The sequence below is a fragment of the Myxocyprinus asiaticus genome, chromosome 12, assembly GCF_019703515.2.
Source record: "Myxocyprinus asiaticus isolate MX2 ecotype Aquarium Trade chromosome 12, UBuf_Myxa_2, whole genome shotgun sequence".
In the NCBI taxonomy this organism is placed as follows: Eukaryota; Metazoa; Chordata; class Actinopteri; order Cypriniformes; family Catostomidae; genus Myxocyprinus; species Myxocyprinus asiaticus.
The window spans coordinates 19641549-19661189 of NC_059355.1; the positions used below are offsets into that span (position 1 = coordinate 19641549).

General features: G+C 52.0%; 1 protein-coding gene across 4 annotated transcripts in view; it reads left to right on the forward strand.

Annotated features, from left to right (window-relative positions):
• Positions 1 to 19641, forward strand: part of card14 (caspase recruitment domain family, member 14) — a 69279-nt gene that overhangs the window by 43296 nt on the left and 6342 nt on the right. For all 4 annotated transcript variants that reach the window (XR_007898616.1, XM_051712034.1, XM_051712035.1 and 1 more), the window contains exons 15-16: positions 795 to 1032; positions 1293 to 1356. Coding sequence is in view for 3 of the 4 variants with exons in the window: in XM_051712034.1 (XP_051567994.1) it covers positions 795 to 1032; positions 1293 to 1356 (302 nt within the window). In the remaining variant the exon portion in view is untranslated. The remainder of the gene's footprint in view (positions 1 to 794; positions 1033 to 1292; positions 1357 to 19641) is intronic.

The window sequence follows — 19641 nt, forward strand, 5'->3', positions numbered from 1 at the left end:
GGTATAAGGAAAACATTATTAGAGGTACATTTCTCTGTTGTCTTCACTGAATTATTGTTAAATATGATGCATTAATACAGATTTGATGCTGTCGGGGTTTGAATGAGAAGCAGAACTGTAATTAAAATTATACTTAACTATTAATTAACTGTGTGCTTGTTATGATTTCTGCTGAAAAATCCATCACACAGAAAAATATTTTATTGCATATTTTCGCTTATTTTAGTGAGGCAAGTGGCTTATTTTGGGCTTGTTTTTCCAGACCAGGTTGCTTGTTTCTCTTGCAAGATCTGGCAACACAACAACTGGTATTTCACCCACCTCTTAGTGCAGAGTACTGTCATTTTAAAAAGAATGTTATTAACTTTTATTTTATTTTGTTCTAATCAGTTGCCATTTGGAAAGGAGGCTGTGGAACTTATGAACCAGAACGAAAAAAAAAAAATACAGTTTTTGCTCAGAACGAACCAAAATGAAAAACATTAAGTTTTTAGTCCTTGTGTGCAATTACATCATAATTGTAGAGAACCCTTTTGCTCTAGAGGAGTTATTGCTTTTCAAGCTCACAGCTATCAAATCTTATAATAGATGGGGAAAAAACTTTGTGCAGTCTGAGATTCTAGAAATATGTGAGCCTATTTACCAGTATTTTACACAGTGTGTATGTCCTATGTAATAGACCTATGAGCACTTTGTAATATTTAACTTGTAAGTAGTGGCAATAACTAGTTAAGACTGGAGACTAATTAAACCAATTTCTTATGATCCTTAACGATCTGCTGATTTCTTCCTAGCCTACGAGAATCTGGTGCAGCAGCTAAAGAGCGGTGAGGTAATGTCGGGTGATTCATTTTATGTCCGTGTGAACATGACTTTGGCCGGGGATGTGGCTGGAAATCTGGCGGTCAAGTGTAACGACATAATACATGTGACAAACACTCACTATGGCAACGACGGCTCCTGGTGGGGCAGTCAAGTGCACACCTGCCAACTGATGGACCTGAAGAGTGGCACTTTGCCCAACTACTACAGGTGCACTACACCATCATTACTCAAAACAACTTTTATGTTACCAAAGCTGGACAATCTTGGCTCTAATAGTCAAAGTATTTCATGGCATTACATTGTTTCCCTCTTTTATTTGTTTGCTATTCTTGCTAACTATTAACATTTTAGACATGCAGTTTCAGTTAGTCTCTGTCCCATTATAATGTTGATTACAGATCTTTCTGTTAAAAATTTCCTCAGACAGTATGTAATTTTAATTAAATGAATCTCTGCAAAATTTTTAGAGCACAGAGGCTGTTAATCAGAGCTATAGAGGTTTTGACCTACCCTTGCAGAACACACAGAAAGGTGAGAGTCCATCAGCATTTTGATAATTTATATCCATTTCAAATATACTTATTTTTTAAGCTTACAGTCAACTCTGTATGGCAAAACAGTAGTGATGACATTTTTACATGAATGTGTGTTTAATGTTGTTACGATCACACCAACACCAATCAATGGAATGCTGCACACTGAAACTGCATTAACTAAATTAAAGCTCATTGTTTTTGCTCCACTGACATATTTCTTCCTGCCCTGTTGACCATGATGCATGAAAAGATTAGTCATGATAAGGTACTTTCCACAAAGATGGTGCAAATTAGTGCCTGAAACTCTTGTAGTATCTTAATGAAGTATTTTTTATTTTATTTTTTTCAACAAGTGATCAGTGAGAAGAGGTATTAAATCTTCACAAAATGTTGATCATCTAATATGTTATTCTTTTTTGGCTTGGTTGTGTTAAGACCTGATGTCCCTTATGTGGTCCACGTGTGGATGATTCACTAAATGGCAGTATTCTCTAGAATGTAACCAGAAGAACTCCAAGCCTACTCTATAATTTAATTTACTGCACAGTAAATCAAACAATGGTCACAAAAATGTCTCAATCATTTTTATTTTAAGTACAAATGGCTTGTTAAACATAACAGATGTGTGTTGATATTGGTAGTAACATGGTTGTAAGAGTCTAATGCATATCTTCTTGAGTATATTTACAGTCATTTTTATTTTACATTTAAAGGGATAGTTCACCCAAAAATGAAATTTCTCTCATCATTTACTCACCCTTGTGATATCCCAGTTGTGTATGACTTTCTTTCTTCACCAGAACACATTTGAAGAAATCAAGAAAAATATCTCAGTTCCGTAGGTCCTTAAAATGCAAGTGGATGGTGAGTCGACCTTTGAAGCTCCAAAATGAACAGATAGTCAGCATAAATGTCATCCATACTGACTCCAGCTGTTAAATTAATGTCTTCTAAAGTGACACGATCACTTTTGGTGTGAAAAAGATCAATATTTAAGTACTTTTTTTAACTCTAAACTCCGGTTCCCTATCTGTCACTCACTCGACGTTGGTGTCGATGTAGTGAGTCACTAGGGGTCACTCTTGGGAGCCCGAGACACCTCTGGTCTTTGATAAAAGGCCAATGAAAATTGGCGAGTGGTATTTGCATGCCACTCCCCCGAACATACGGGTATAAAAGGAGCTGGTATGCAACCACTCATTCAGATTTTCTCTTCGGAGCCGAACGGTCATGCTCATTGAGCTGAATACTACTGTTCATTCACCTGCTGGATCTGACGGCGCATTTCAGCGGCTTCTCCCTCCTCTGCACTGGTGCACTGCAGAGAATGCCCCTGGGCGCTTCGGCAGAAAAACTAGAGAGTATATTTTCTGAAAGAGCATTTTTCCCCTCTAAAAAAGTATATATTTCTCTAAAAGAGCGTACACACGGAACGTCTTTTTAAAGACGCGTCTTTTTAAAGATGCTTTTCCGATTGTGTGTTATTCCTGGTTGTGCTCGTTATCTCTCGCCTTCTAACGGTCACGATCACTGTCTTTCGTGTCTGGGCACTGCTCACGCGGAGACAGCGTTCGTGGATGGTCACATTCTCATTGCGAGAATGTGTCCATGGCAACGTTGCGGTCGCGGCTCGCCTTCGTAAGGAAGCGAGCCACCCCAGAGGCTCCCGCCTCGGTCCTTTTACCCACGGGTTTGAGGCCAGCGCGGCTAGCACTGGGGGCGATTTGGGGACCCCAATAGGACCGCCTCCGCCGGGTATCCCCCCGCGGACCTCCCATTCCCCAGCACGCTCGTCTGCCCCGATCGGGCTTCCGGGTGAGTCCGCCGGCTCGTCTCACGGCGAGTTCGACCTCTTATTCGGAGCCCGCGAAAGTGATAAGCTCTCGAGCGCAGCATCGGAGAGCGGGCTCGTCCAGTCGGAAGCCTCGGCTGGGCTCCTCCCTTCGGGGTCGATCGCCCAGTCACAGGCTGACGCGGAGATGACGACATGCTTTCCCGGACAGCCGAGCGTCGGTTAGAGTGGATTTCACCGCTCTTCCCTGAACCCTCGCGGCTCTGTGATTGGTTCCTGGGCTCGCGGCGCCGCTCAAAGCCACGCCCCGCCCCGTTCCTTTCTTCCCGGAAGTGCATGAAGAGCTGACAAGGTCGCAGGAGGCACCTTTTACTGCCCGGTCCCGATCTTTTCAGCTTCCCCGCTCTCACTACCCTCGATGGTGGGGCGGCCGAGGGTTATTCGGCAATCCCCCGGTGGATAAAGGCGCTCGCGGTGCACCTATGCCCGCAGAGCGCTGCCACCTGGCGTGGGTGCCCAAAGCCCCCGTCCAAGGCCTGTAGGTTTACGTTGTCTCTGACAGTCAAAGCCTACGGCGCTGCTGGACAAGCCGCCTCCGCCCTGCACGCCATGGCTCTCCTGCAAGTCCGCCAAGGCGCTAAAGGAACTGCACGAGGGTAGTTCCGCCCCGGGATTCATGCAGGAACTGCGCTCGGCGACCGACCTCGCTCTCCGAGCGACGGAGGTCACGGCGCGGTCTCCCGGGCGGACGATGGCCACACTAGTGGTCCAGGAGCGCCACCTTTGGCTCAACCTGGTCGAGATGGGTGAGGCCGACAGGACACGATTCCTTGCTGCCCCCATTTTCCAGGTGGGCCTATTCGGCGACACTGTCGAGGACTTTGCCCAGCAGTTCTCGATGGTAGAGCAGTAGATGGATGCTAGCCTGCTTGTCCTGCCCCGGCGTGGCTCAAGATCCCCCCATCTACTCATCGCCGAGGGCGTCCCCCTGCGGTGACTGCACCGGCTCCGCCGCAGCCCGCCCCTCCGGCCCGGCCCCGGCGTGGAGCCCACCGCAGGAAGCCGACGCCACCCGTCTCACAGCCGGCACCGAAGAACCCACGGAGGTCTTCGAAGCGCCCCTGAGACGGGCGACCCAGGGACAACGAAACCCGCTGCTCTGGAGCTGGTAAGCAGATCTTCTTTTTGTTACCTTTTGCATTTAATTGCGCTGCATGCCCAAGTGGCTGCAGTACTCAAGAGCTCCGCAAGAGTGGTTTCCTTGTTCCCTGGGTCACATATTCGGTGTGTACGGCTGGCATCACGACCACCGTCCACCACTCCATTTGGCAGGTTGGCGCTCCAGCGGCGGTCTCCCGCCCTGAGCGCCCAGCTGTGGCACAAATCCGCCCCCGATGTGACAGTCTCCACGGGTCATGAGGACATGCCTCTTCCTCCCCCGTCCCAGGCTGTTCCGGGGGTGGTCACAAGGAGCCAGGTAAGTGCTTCGATGTCCTCGGACTCAGCACGGCCACGATGTGGTGTGGCACCTCAAGCTCCGCCCCGCCGCGAGGCCCCACCCGCCGGTACATCCGATGACGTTGTCCCTTTGGTCCCCCTTGCGCGGAACTCGGGTGCATGGCTTGCACTTTCCAGTCCGTCGCGAGGGCTGGTCCGGACCGTCCGACTCGGCTGCACGATTCACTTCGCTGGGCATCCGCCCAGGTCCAGCGATGTCCACTTCACCTTGGTGAAAGATGGAAACGCTGCTACCTTGCGCGGAGATCGCTACCCTCCTACGGAAGGACGCGATAGAACCTGTCCCTCCAGCCGAGATGAAGAAGGGGTTTTACAGCCCCTACTTCATTGTACCGAAAAAGGCGGTGGGTTGCGGCCAATCTTGGACCTGCGAGTACTGAACCGGGCCTTACACAGACTCCCGTTCAAGATGCTGACGCAAAGACGCATTCTAGCGAGCGTCCGGCATCAAGATTGGTTCGCGGCGGTAGACCCGAAGGATGCGTACTTTCACGTCTCGATCCTTCCTCGACACAGACCCTTCCTGCGGTTTGCGTTCGAGGGTCAGGCGTATCGGTACAAGTCCTCCCTTTCGGCCTGTCCCTGTCTCCTCGCATCTTTACGAAGATCGCAGAGGCTGCCCTTGCCCCGTTAAGGGAGGTGGGCATTCGCATTCTCAACTATCTCGACGACTGGCTAATCCTAGCTCACTCTCGAGACGGGTTATGCGCACACAGGGACCTGGTGCTCTCACACCTCAGCCGACTAGGGCTTCGGGTCAGCTGGGAAAAGAGCAAGCTCCTCCCGGTTCAGAGCATCTCTTTTCTCGGTTTGGAGTTGGACTCAGTCTCCTTGACGGCGCACCTTATGAACGAGCGCGCCCAGTCGGTGCTGGCCTGTTTGAAGGCATTCAAACAGAAAACAGCGGTTCCACTGAAACATTTTCAGAGGCTCCTGGGCATATGGCGTCCTCGGTGGTGGCCACCCCGCTCGGGTTGATGCATATGAGGCCGCTTCAGCACTGGCTCCAGACTCGAGTCCCGAGACGGGCATGGCGCCACGGGACACACCGCATGGCCATTACGTCGGTCTGTCACCGTCTTTTCAGCCCTTGGACCGACCTCTCATTTCCACGAGCAGGTGTTCCGCTAGAACTGGTCTCCAGGCGCGTCGTGGTCACGACAGACGTCTCCAAAATGGGCTGGGGCGCTGTTGGCAACGGGCACGCAGCCGCCGGCCTCTAGACGGGTCCGCAGCTGCGTTGGCACATCAACTGCCTCGAGTTACTGGTAATTCTGCTCGCCCTGCGGAGGTTCCGGCCGTTGATCCAGGGCAAGCACGTGCTAGTTCGGACAGACAGCACGGCAGCGGTAGCATATGTCAACCGCCAAGGCGGTCTGCGCTCCCGCTGTATGTCATAACTCGCCCGCCGTCTCCTCCAACGGAGTTAGCAGCACCAAGTCGCTGCAAGCCACTCACATCCCGGGCAACCTCAACACTTCGGCGGACGCGCCGTAACAACAGGTTACCCTCAAGGGAGAGTGGAGACTCCACCTTCAGGTGGTCCAGCTGATTTGGAGTCGATTCAGTCAGGCACAGGTGCACCTGTTCGCCTCCCAAGAATCCTCCCACTGCCCGCTCTGGTACGCCCTCACCGAGGCCTTCCTCGGCATAGACGCGCTGGCACACAGCTGGTCCCCTGGCATTCGCAATATGCGTTTTCCCCAGTGAGCCTGCTTGCACAGACCCTGTGCAAGGTCAGGGAGGACGAGGAGAAGGTCATCCTGGTAAGCACCCTACTGGCCAGCCCAGACGTGGTGCTCGGACCTCACGCTCCTCGTAACAGCTCCCCCCGGGCAAATTCCCCTGAGAAAGGCCCTTCTTTCTCAGGGAAGGGGCACCATCCGGCACCTGCGCCCAGACCTCTGGAATCTCCATGTCTGGCCCCTGGACGGGACGCGGAAGACCTAAGCTGTCTCCCACCTGCGGTGGTAGACACGTTCACTCAGGCTAGGGCTCCCTCTATGAGGCACCTGTATGCCTTTAAGTGGTGTCTGTTCGCTAAGTGGTGTTCTTCCCATCAGGAAGACCCCCAGAGGTGCGCAGTCAGATCAGTGCTTTCCTTCCTGCAAGAGAGGTTGGAAGGGAGACTGTCCCCTTCCACCTTGAAGGTGTACGTTGCTGCCATAGCAGCACACCATGACGCAGTCGACGGTGAGTCCTTAGGGAAGCATGATCTGATCATCAGGTTCCTAAGAGGCGCCAGGAGGCTGAATCCCTCCAGGCCACGCCTTGTTCCCTCATCGGACCTCTGTAGTTTTTCAGGGTCTACAGAGAGCCCCCTTTGAGTTTTGCAGTCAGCCGGGCTTAAGGCACTCTCCTTGAAGACTGCCCTCCTGACTGCGCTCACTTCCATCAAGAGGGTAGGTGACCTGCAAGCGTTCTCTGTCAGCGAAACGTGCCTGGAGTTCGGTCCGGGCTATTCTCACGTGATCCTGAAACCCCCGACCGGGCTATGTGCCCAAGGTTCCCACCACTCCTTTTAGAGACCAGGTGGTGAACCTGCAAGCGCTGCCCCAGGAGGAGGCAGACCTAGCCCTGTCGTTGCTGTGTCCGGTGCGTGCTTTACGCATCTATTTGGATCGCACGCAGAGCTTTAGAATCTCTGAGCAGCTCTTTGTCTGCTTTGGTGCACAGCAGAGGATCGCCCACTGGCTCATTGACGCCATAACCATGGCATGTCTCGCCCAAAACATGCCGCCCCCGGTAGGGCTACGAGCCAATTCTACCCGTGGTGTAGCGGCTTCTTGGGCCCTGGCCAGAGGTGCCTCTCTAACAGACATTGCAGAGCAGCGGGCTGGGCAACACCCAACACCTTTGCAAGGTTCTACAACCTCCGGGTGGAACCGGTTTGGTCCCAGGTAGTGGCACGCAACACAAGCGGATAAGCCCGGGATAGCCGGCTGGGTGTATCGCTTGCTCATAGCGCCTTCCACCTCCTTTTGAGCTGAAGACGTGCGCTGTTAATTCCCAGTAGTGTTCACAAAAGTTGTTCCCTGGTTGACTTCCTCCGAGCCCTGTGGCAGTCGAGTTTTCGGAGAGACTCACTGCCGGCCCAGTACACGCGCTAACTAAGAGCCCGGTTCTGGGGGAGGTGCTCCGCATGTGGCGGTTCCCTGTAAGGCTAACCCCATGCGATCTATATCTTTCGCTAGTTCGTTTCCCTGCTGGCAAACTGCGTCTTCCTTGGGCAGAGCCCCTCAGTCTCCATGTTGTAGTAACTCCTCCCCCATTGGGTAGGATCTACCTTGAAGGCTCTCCACATGGTTGGAAAGACCATGTGATGTATTTTTCCACTTAAATATCCCCCCCTCTCTTGGGGCGAGGTGTGGTCTCCGCGGTGTCCTCCCCTTGGGAGGGACACCCCCCGACTAGACCTGGCGGCCCAGTCGGATAATCCCCCTTCTTTTTTAGGGAGTGGAAAAAGAGAAGGGGAAAGAGGCCATGACTGGGTTAAGCCTGTCTCTATCTCTGGGTAGTCGACTTGTCCCCAAAAAGGGCCGTTCGACACTCATAACTGTGTTGGGGGAGGTTACGTGTCGACCTGGTGTGCTGGCTATGAGGCACACAGCAAGTCTGCCCACCACACACCGCCAGTTCACGTAACACAGTTCAGCCTTGTGGCGTTTTGTATAGGGATCCCTAGTGTCACTACATCGACACCAACGTCGAGTGAGTGACAGATAGGGAACGTCATGGTTACTGGTGTAACCTCCGTTCCCTGATGGAGGGAACGAGACGTTGGTCCCTCCTGCCACAACGCTGAACTACCCGCTGAAATGGCCGGACCTTATATCGGCTCCTCAGCGTAAAACCTGAATGAGTGGTTGCATACCAGCTCCTTTTATACCCGTATGTTCGGGGGAGTGGCATGCAAATACCACTCGCCAATTTTCATTGGCCTTTTATCAAAGACCAGAGGTGTCTCGGGCTCCCAAGAGTGACCCCTAGTGTCACTACATCGACACCAACATCTCGTTCCCTCCATCAGGGAACGGAGGTTACACCAGTAACCATGACGTTAGCAGCGGTATGCACATGTAACGTAATCGTGTTGGCACGTGAGACATGCGAGAACTGAGGCACGTGTGACACATGGAAGAGCAGCGCTGTTTACAACTGAGTAGAAGGAACGCTGTACAGAAGCTTAGTTGATTTTGATTTAGATTTGTGTTTATCTGTTTCTCACAATGGTGCGTTTGTGTGCTTATCCTGGATGTCTCAACCGAGTTGAGAATGTGAGATTACGTCCTTAACATGCCAATGCGAATACGTCACATGAGAGACTGCATGATCTCCACCCTCTCGTAAAGCTTACGGGAAGCGTTGGATTATAGTTAAAAAGTACTTAAATATTTATCTTTTTTTCCACACCAAAAGTGATCATATTGCTTTAGAAGACATTAATTTAACCGCTGGAGTCGTACCGATGATGTTTCTGCTGACTATCTATGATTTTTGGAACTTCAAAAGTCGGATCACCATCCACTTGCATTTTAAGGACCTACTGAGCTGAATTTTTGGTCAAATGTGTTCTGGTGAAGAAAGTCATACATATCTGGGATATCATGAGCATGAGTAAATGATGAGAGAATTTTAATTTTTGGGTGAACTATCCCTTTAAGATCCTGTAATGTTAAACATAACACATGAAAAGTGTAATAATTTTGGTCATACAGATAGTCATACAGATAGATATATAGACATACAAATGTCTATACAGTCTAATGTGTCCATTTTAATTTTTTGTAAAATCTCACCCATGGTCTATATTTTTTTCTACTCACAACCTGTCAGGGAAAAAATAAAATCACACTAGTGTAACAAAGAATTAGTAATGTATCAGAGATTATTTAGAAGATTATCATAAGTGCATCCTAAATCCTAAGCTGAAGAAATATTATATAATGTTCTCCTTCAAGACAAAAACAAAGATACATACAGTTCCAACCCGCATCTCAGAATAGCATTATGAGATGCTATTCTTCTCACCACAAGTGTACAGAGCAGTTATCTGAATTACCGTAGACTTTGTCAGTTCGAACCAGTCTGGCCATTCTCTGTTGACCTCTCTCATCAACAAGGCATTTCCGTCCACAGAACTGCCACTCACTGGATGTTTTTTGCTTTTGACACCATTCTGAGTACATTCTAGAGACTGTTGTGCATGAAAATCCTAGGAGATCAGCAGTTACAGAAATACTCAAACCAGCCCGTCTGGCACTAACAATCTTGCCATGGTCCAAACCACTGAGATCAAATTTTTCCCCCATTCTGATGGTTGATGTGAACATTAACTGAAGCTCCTGACCCATGTCTGATTTTATGCACTGCACTGCTGCTACACGATTGGCTAATTAGATAATCGCATGGATGATTGTTGATGCCAGACGGGCTGGTTTGAGTATTTCTGTAGGCTAACTGCTGATCTCCTGGGATTTTCAAACTTTTTGACATGGAGTGCCCCCCCCACCCCCCCTCAAAAAAAAAATAAAGTGATTGTATCTGAAATTTGAGTCCACTTGTGAAAATTTTTCGATTTTGCATTTTTCTAATTTAATCATTTATTTTTCATTACAAATTATATTATCAGCATAACAGTTTGAATAAAAAATTGCAAAACCCAATGATTATGATATAATCATGATCCTGCATGTGAATTTTCACAGAGCATCTTGTGAAAGTGCTTTAATGAAAGAAAACCTGTCCTTTTTGTACAAAATGAGTTAACACATTTAATGTCACAAATTTGCTTATTTGATTACTGATCACGAAATTGTGTGGAATCTTATATATTTCTTATATTATGTCATGCGTTTTTCAAAATCACACAGAGGGGTAATCATAGCATGCAAACAACAGCAAGAGAGGAGCAGGATATTTTATTTATATGAAGTTTTTCGCACCTGCATTCCAATCTTCATTTTGATGTAATCCTTCCTCATGAACACACAGCATGTTTTCATCAGCTAAATGGGAGGCTAAACACTATTAAAGTGTGACGAGACTTGCACTGCACATGCAAGCCATTCGTGCATCACAAGCAGATCAACTATTTAGACCTTTTCGGTGAATCACACCTGCAAAATCCTAACACTTTATTTCCAGGTTTAATTTATATTTTGAATAAACTCACAATGTAGGTTTATGTTTTCTCTTTTAATCGTTTAATGTAATTTTGAGTGTGACTGGTTTAAGGAGGGTTTACCCCCCCAGTTGGGCCAGTTTTTATGTAAAATCCCGGGCCGATTTCTCTTCCCAGTCCGCCCCTGAGCCTGACCAAAGCAATGCAGGTGCATTTACTCACGTGATTAACCTAAAGTGAAACATTGCCGGCTCGTGATGCACAAATGGCGAGTGGAATCTGTTGTGTATACTGCAGTCTCGTCACATTTTAACTTTTTGTTTAGCCTCCCATTCAGCTTATGAAAACACGCTGCATGATCATGAGAAGGATCACATCAAGATGTAGATTGGAATGCAGATGCGGAATTTATATAAATAAAATAGTCTACTCCTCTCGCAGTTGCTGGCATGCCAGTGATTACTCCTCTGCATGCCAATGCATAGCACGCCTGCTCTAGAGTTTACTCCGAATGGTGCCAAAACGTCATGGTTACTGGTGTAACCTCCGTTCCCTGATGGAGGGAACGAGACGTTGGTGTCGATGTAGTGACACTAGGGGTCACTCTTGGGAGCCCGAGACACCTCTGGTCTTTGATAAAAGGCCAATGAAAATTGGCGAGTGGTATTTGCATGCCACTCCCCCGAACATACGGGTATAAAAGGAGCTGGTATGCAACCACTCATTCAGGTTTTACGCTGAGGAGCCGATATAAGGTCCGGCCATTTCAGCGGGTAGTTCAGCGTTGTGGCAGGAGGGACCAACGTCTCGTTCCCTCCATCAGGGAACGGAGGTTACACCAGTAACCATGACGTTCCCTATCTGTCACTCACTCGACGTTGGTGTCGATGTAGTGACACTAGGGGTCCCTATACAAAACGCCACAAGGCTGAACTGTGTTACGTGAACTGGCGGTGTGTGGTGGGCAGACTTGCTGTGTGCCTCATAGCCAGCACACCAGGTCGACACGTAACCTCCCCCAACACAGTTATGAGTGTCGAACGGCCCTTTTTGGGGACAAGTCGACTACCCAGAGATAGAGACAGGCTTAACCCAGTCATGGCCTCTTTCCCCTTCTCTTTTTCCACTCCCTAAAAAAGAAGGGGGATTATCCGACTGGGCCGCCAGGTCTAGTCGGGGGGTGTCCCTCCCAAGGGGAGGACACCGCGGAGACCACACCTCGCCCCAAGAGAGGGGGGATATTTAAGTGGAAGAATACATCACATGGTCTTTCCAACCATGTGGAGAGCCTTCAAGGTAGATCCTACCCAATGGGGGAGGAGTTACTACAACATGGAGACTGAGGGGCTCTGCCCAAGGAAGACGCAGTTTGCCAGTAGGGAAACGAACTAGCGGAAGATATAGATCGCATGGGGTTAGCCTTACAGGGAACCGCCACATGCGGAGCACCTACCCCAGAACCGGGCTCTTAGTTAGCGCGTGTACTGGGCCGGCAGTGAGTCTCTCCGAAAACTCGACTGCCACAGGGCTCGGAGGAAGTCAACCAGGGAACAACCTTTGTGAACACTACTGGGAATTAACAGCGCACGTCTTCAGCTCAAAAGGAGGTGGAAGGCGCTATGTGCAAGCGATACACCCGGCCGGCTATCCCGGGCTTATCCGCTTGTGTTGCGTGCCACTACCTGGGACGAAACCGGTTCCACCCGGAGGTTGTAAAACCTTGCAAAGGTGTTGGGTGTTGCCCAGCCCGCTGCTCTGCAATGTCTGTTAGAGAGGCACCTCTGGCCAGGGCCCAAGAAGCCGCTACACCACGAGTAGAATGGGCTCGTAGCCCTACCGGGGGCGGCATGTTTTGGGCGAGACATGCCATAGTTATGGCGTCAATGAGCCAGTGGGCGATCCTCTGCTTGGAGACAGCACTTCCTTTCCGCTGTGCACCGAAGCAGACAAAGAGCTGCTCAGAGAGTCTAAAGCTCTGCGTGCGATCCAAATAGATGCGCAAAGCGTGCACCGGACACAGCAACGCCAGGGCTGGGTCTGCCTCCTCCTGGGGCAGCGCTTGCAGGTTCACCACCTGGTCTCTAAAAGGAGTGGTGGGAACCTTGGGCACATAGCCCGGTCGGGGGTCTCAGGATCACGTGAGAATAGCCCGGACCGAACTCCAGGCACATTTCGCTGACAGAGAACGCTTGCAGGTCACCTACCCTCTTGATGGAAGTGAGCGCAGTCAGGAGGGCAGTCTTCAAGGAGAGTGCCTTAAGCCCGGCTGACTGCAAAACTCAAAGGGGGCTCTCTGTAGACCCTGAAAAACTACAGAGGTCCGATGAGGGAACAAGGCGTGGCCTGGAGGGATTCAGCCTCCTGGCGCCTCTTAGGAACCTGATGATCAGATCACGCTTCCCTAAGGACTCACCGTCGACTGCGTCATGGCGTGCTGCTATGGCAGCAACGTACACCTTCAAGGTGGAAGGGGACAGCCTCCCTTCCAACCTCTCTTGCAGGAAGGAAAGCACTGATCTGACTGCGCACCTCTGGGGGTCTTCCTGATGGGAAGAACACCACTTAGCGAACAGACACCACTTAAAGGCATACAGGCGCCTCGTAGAGGGAGCCCTAGCCTGAGTGAATGTGTCTACCACCGCAGGTGGGAGACGGCTTAGGTCTTCCGCGTCCCGTCCAGGGGCCAGACATGGAGATTCCAGAGGTCTGGGCGCGGGTGCCGAATGGTGCCCCTTCCCTGAGAAAGAAGGGCCTTTCTCAGGGGAATTTGCCCGGGGGAGCTGTCACGAGGAGCGTGAGGTCCGAGCACCACTTCTGGGCGGGCCAGTAGGGTGCTTACCAGGACGACCTTCTCCTCGTCCTCCCTGACCTTGCACAGGGTCTGTGCGAGCAGGCTCACTGGGGAAAACGCATATTTGCGAATGCCAGGGGACCAGCTGTGCCAGCGCGTCTATGCCGAGGAAGGCCTCGGTGAGGGCGTACCAGAGCGGGCAGTGGGAGGATTCTTGGGAGGCGAACAGGTGCACCTGTGCCTGACTGAATCGACTCCAAATCAGCTGGACCACCTGAAGGTGGAGTCTCCACTCTCCCCTGCGGGGAACCTGCCGTGACAGCGCGTCCGCTGTAACGTTGAGGTTGCCCGGGATATGAGTGGCTCGCAGCGACTTGAGGTGCTGCTGACTCCGGAGGAGGAGACGGCGGGCGAGTTGTGACATACAGCGGAAGCGCAGACCGCCTTGGCGGTTGACATATGCTACCGCTGCTGTGCTGTCTGTCCAAACTAGCACGTGCTTGCCCTGGATCAACGGCCGGAACCTCCGCAGGGCGAGCAGAATTGCCAGTAACTCGAGGCAGTTGATGTGCCAACGCAGCCGCGGACCCGTCCAGAGGCCGGTGGCTGCGTGCCCGTTGCAAACAGCGCCCCAGCCCGTCTTGGAGGCGTCTGTCGTGACCACGATGCGCCTGGAGACCAGTTCTAGAGGAACACCTGCTCGTAGAAACGAGAGGTCGGTCCAAGGGCTGAAAAGACGGTGACAGACCGGTGTAATGGCCACGCGGTGTGTCCCGTGGCGCCATGCCCGTCTCGGGACTCGAGTCTGGAGCCAGTGCTGAAGCGGCCTCATATGCATCAACCCGAGCGGGGTGGCCACCGCCGAGGACGCCATATGCCCCAGGAGCCTCTGAAAATGTTTCAGTGGAACCGCTGTTTTCTGTTTGAACGCCTTCAAACAGGCCAGCACCGACTGGGCGCGCTCGTTCATAAGGTGCGCCGTCAAGGAGACTGAGTCCAACTCCAAACCGAGAAAAGAGATGCTCTGAACCGGGAGGAGCTTGCTCTTTTCCCAGCTGACCCGAAGCCCTAGTCGGCTGAGGTGTGAGAGCACCAGGTCCCTGTGTGCGCATAACCCGTCTCGAGAGTGAGCTAGGATTAGCCAGTCGTCGAGATAGTTGAGAATGCGAATGCCCACCTCCCTTAACGGGGCAAGGGCAGCCTCTGCGATCTTCGTAAAGACGCGAGGAGACAGGGACAGGCCGAAAGGGAGGACTTGTACCGATACGCCTGACCCTCAAACGCAAACCGCAGGAAGGGTCTGTGTCGAGGAAGGATCGAGACGTGAAAGTACGCATCCTTCGGGTCTACCGCCGCGAACCAATCTTGATGCCGGACGCTCGCTAGAATGCGTCTTTGCGTCAGCATCTTGAACGGGAGTCTGTGTAAGGCCCGGTTCAGTACTCGCAGGTCCAAGATTGGCCGCAACCCACCGCCTTTTTCGGTACAATGAAGTAGGGGCTGTAAAACCCCCTCTTCATCTCGGCTGGAGGGACAGGTTCTATCGCGTCCTTCCGTAGGAGGGTAGCGATCTCCGCGCAAGGTAGCAGCGTTTCCATCTTCCACCAAGGTGAAGTGGACACCGCTGGACCTGGGCGGATGCCCAGCGAAGTGAATCGTGCAGCCGAGTCGGACGGTCCGGACCAGCCCTCGCGACGGACTGGAAAGCGCAAGCCATGCACCCGAGTTCCGCGCAAGGGGGACCAAAGGGACAACGTCATCGGATGTACCGGCGGGTGGGGCCTCGCGGCGGGGCGGAGCCTGAGGTGCCACACCCCATCGTGGCCGTGCTGAGTCAGAGGACATCGAAGCACTTACCTGGCTCCTTGTGACCACCCCCGGAACAGCCTGGGACGGGGGAGGAAGAGGCCTATCCTCATGACCCGTGGAGACTGTCACATCGGGGGCAGATTTGTGCCACAGCTGGGCGCTCAGGGCGGGAGGCCGCCGCTGGAGCGCCCACCTGCCAAATGGAGTGGTGGACGGTGGTCGTGATGCCAGCCGTACACACCGAATATGTGACCCAGGGAACAAGGAAACCACTCTTGCGGAGCTCTTAAGTACTGCAGCCACTTGGGCATGCAGCGCAATTAAATGCAAAAGGTAACAAAAAGAAGATCTGCTTACCAGCTCCAGAGCAGCGGGTTTCGTTGTCCCTGGGTCGCCCGTCTCAGGGGCGCTTCGAAGACCTCCGTGGGTTCTTCGGTGCCGGCTGTGAGACGGGTGGCGTCGGCTTCCTGCGGTGGGCTCCACGCCGGGGCCGGGCCGGAGGGGCGGGCTGCGGCGGAGCCGGTGCAGTCACCGCAGGGGGACGCCCTCGGCGATGAGTAGATGGGGGGATCTTGAGCCACGCCGGGGCAGGACAAGCCGGCTAGCACCCATCTACTGCTCTACCATCGAGAACTGCTGGGCAAGGTCCTCGACAGTGTCGCCGAATAGGCCCGCCTGGAAAATGGGGGCAGCAAGGGATCGTGTCCTGTTGGCCTCACCCATCTTGACCAGGTTGAGCCAAAGGTGGCGCTCCTGGACCACTAGTGTGGCCATCGTCCGCCCGGGAGACCGTGCCGTGACCTCCGTCGCTCGGAGAGCGAGGTCGGTTGTCGAGCGCAGTTCCTGCATCAATCCCGGGGCGGAACTACCCTCGTGCAGTTCCTTTAGCGCCTTGGCAGACTTGCAGGAGAGCCATGGCGTGCAGGGCGGAGGCGGCTTGTCCAGCAGCGCCGTAGGCTTCGACCGTCAGAGACGACGTAAACCTACAGGCCTTGGACGGGGCTTTGGGCACCCACGCCAGGTGGCGGCGCTCTGCGGGCATAGGTGCACCGCGAGCGCCTTTATCCACCGGGGGATTGCCGAATAACCCTTGGCCGCCCCACCATCGAGGGTAGTGAGAGCGGGGAAGCTGAAAAGATCGGGACCGGGCAGTAAAAGGTGCCTCCCGCGATCTTGTCAGCTCTTCATGCACTTCCGGGAAGAAAGGAACGGGGCGGGGCGTGGCTTTGAGCGGCGCCGCGAGCCCAGGAACCAATCACAGAGCCGCGAGGGTTCAGGGAAGAGCGGTGAAATCCACTCTAACCGACGCTCGCGGCTGTCCGGGAAAGCATGTCGTCATCTCCGCGTCAGCCTGTGACTGGGCGATCGACCCCGAAGGGAGGAGCCCAGCCGAGGCTTCCGACTGGACGAGCCCGCTCTCCGATGCTGCGCTCGAGAGCTCATCACTTTCGCGGGCTCCGAATAAGAGGTCGAACTCGCCGTGAGACGAGCCGGCGGACTCACCCGGAAGCCCGATCGGGGCAGACGAGCGTGCTGGGGGATGGGAGTTCCGCGGGGGGATACCCGGCGGAGGCGGTCCCATTGGGGTCCCCAAATCGCCCCCAGTGCTAACCGCGCTGGCCTCAAACCCGTGGGTAAAAGGACCGAGGCGGGAGCCTCTGGGGTGGCTCGCTTCCTTACGAAGGCGAGCCGCGACCGCAACGTTGCCATGGACACATTCTCGAAATGAGAATGTGACCATCCACGAACGCTGTCTCCGCGTGAGCAGTGCCCAGACACGAAAGACAGTGATCGTGTCCGTTAGAAGGCGAGAGATAACGAGCACAACCAGGAATAACACACAATCGGAAAAGCATCTTTAAAAAGACGCGTCTTTAAAAAGACGTTCCGTGTGTGCGCTCTTTTAGAGAAATATATACTCTTTTAGAGGGGAAAAATGCTCTTTCAGAAAATATACTCTCTAGTTTTTCTGCCGAAGCGCCCAGGGGCGTTCTCTGCAGTGCACCAGTGCAGAGGAGGGAGAAGCCGCTGAAATGCGCCGTCAGATCCAGCAGGTGAATGAACAGTAGTATTCAGCTCAATGAGCATGACCGTTCGGCTCCGAAGAGAAAATCTGAATGAGTGGTTGCATACCAGCTCCTTTTATACCCGTATGTTCGGGGGAGTGGCATGCAAATACCACTCGCCAATTTTCATTGGCCTTTTATCAAAGACCAGAGGTGTCTCGGGCTCCCAAGAGTGACCCCTAGTGTCACTACATCGACACCAACGTCGAGTGAGTGACAGATAGGGAACAAAAAACATCCAATGAGTGGCAGTTCTGTGGACGGAAATGCATTGTTGATGAGAGAGGTCAACAGAGAATGGCCAGACTGGTTCGATCTGACAAAGTCTACGGTAACTCAGATAACCGCTCTGTACACTTGTGGTGAGAAGAATAGCATCTCATAATGCTATTCTGAGATGCGGGTTGGCGCTGTTTTGTTGGCACGAGGGGGACCTACACAATATTAGGCAGGTGGTTTTAATGTTGTGGCTGATCGGTATATATATATAGACAGACAGTATACAGTATCTCACAGAAGTGAGTACACCCCTCACATTTTAGTAAACGTAAGACAGCGATCATGGCCATTGGAAGTGGAGAGATAACGACCACAACCAGGAATAACACACAAACGGAAAGGCATCTTTAATAAGACGCGTCTTTAAAAAGAAGTTCCATGTGTGCCGCTCTTTTCATGTGACAACACTGAAGAAATGACACTTTGCTACAATGTAAAGTAGTGAGTGTGCAGCTTGTATAACAGTGTAAATTTGCTGTCCCCTCAAAATAACTCAACACACAGCCATTAATGTCTAAACCGCTGGCAACAAAAGTGAGTACACCCCTAAGTGAAAATGTCCAAATTGGGCCCAAAGTGTCAATATTTTGTGTTGCCACCATTATTTTCCAGCACTGCCTTAACCCTCTTGGGCATGGAGTTCACCAGAGCTTCACAGGTTGCCACTGGAGTCCTCTTCCACTCCTCCATGACGACATCACGGAGCTGGTGGATGTTAGAGACCTTGCGCTCCTCCACCTTCCGTTTGAGGATGCCCCACAGATGCTCAATAGGGTTTAGGTCTGGAGACATGCTTGGCCAGTCCATCACCTTTACCCTCAGCTTCTTTAGCAAGGCAGTTGTCGTCTTGTAGGTGTGTTTGGGGTCGTTATCATGTTGGAATACTGCCCTGCGGCCCAGTCTCCGAAGGGAGGGGATCATGCTCTGCTTCAGTATGTCACAGTACATGTTGGCATTCATGGTTCCCTTAATGAACTGTAGCTCCCCAGTGCCGGCAGCACTCATGCAGCCCCAGACCATGACACTCCCACCACCATGCTTGACTGCAGGCAAGACACACTTGTCTTTGTGCTCCTCACTTGGTTGCCGCCATACACGCTTGACACCATCTGAACCAAATAAGTTTATCTTGGTCTCATCAGACCATAGGACATGGTTCCAGTAATCCATGTCCTTAGTCTGCTTGTCTTCAGCAAACTGTTTGTGGGCTTTCTTGTGCATCATCTTTAGAAGAGGCTTCCTTCTGGGACGACAGCCATGCAGACCAATTTGATGCAGTGTGCGGCGTATGGTCTGAGCACTGACAGGCTGACCCCCCACCCCTTCAACCTCTGCAGCAATGCTGGCAGCACTCATACGTCTATTTCCCAAAGACAACCTCAGGATATGACGCTGAGCACGTGCACTCAACTTCTTTGGTGAACCATGGCGAGGCCTGTTCTGAGTGGAACCTGTCCTGTTAAACCACTGTATGGTCTTGGCCACCGTGCTGCAACTCAGTTTCAGGGTCTTGGCAATCTTCTTATAGCCTAGGCCATCTTTATGTAGAGCAACAATTCTTTTTTTCAGATCCTCAGAGAGTTCTTTGCCATGAGGTGCTATGTTGAACTTCCAGTGACCAGTATGAGAGAGTGAGAGCAATAACACCAAATTTAACACACCTGCTCCCCATTCACACCTGAGACCTTGTAACACTAATGAATCACATGACACCGGGGAGGGAAAATGGCTAATTGTGCCCAATTTGGACATTTTCACTTAGGGGTGTACTCACTTTTGTTGCCAGCGGTTTAGACATTAATGGCTGTGTGTTGAGTTATTTTGAGGGGACAGCAAATTTACACTGTTATACAAGCTGTACACTCACTACTTTACATTGTAGCAAAGTGTCATTTCTTCAG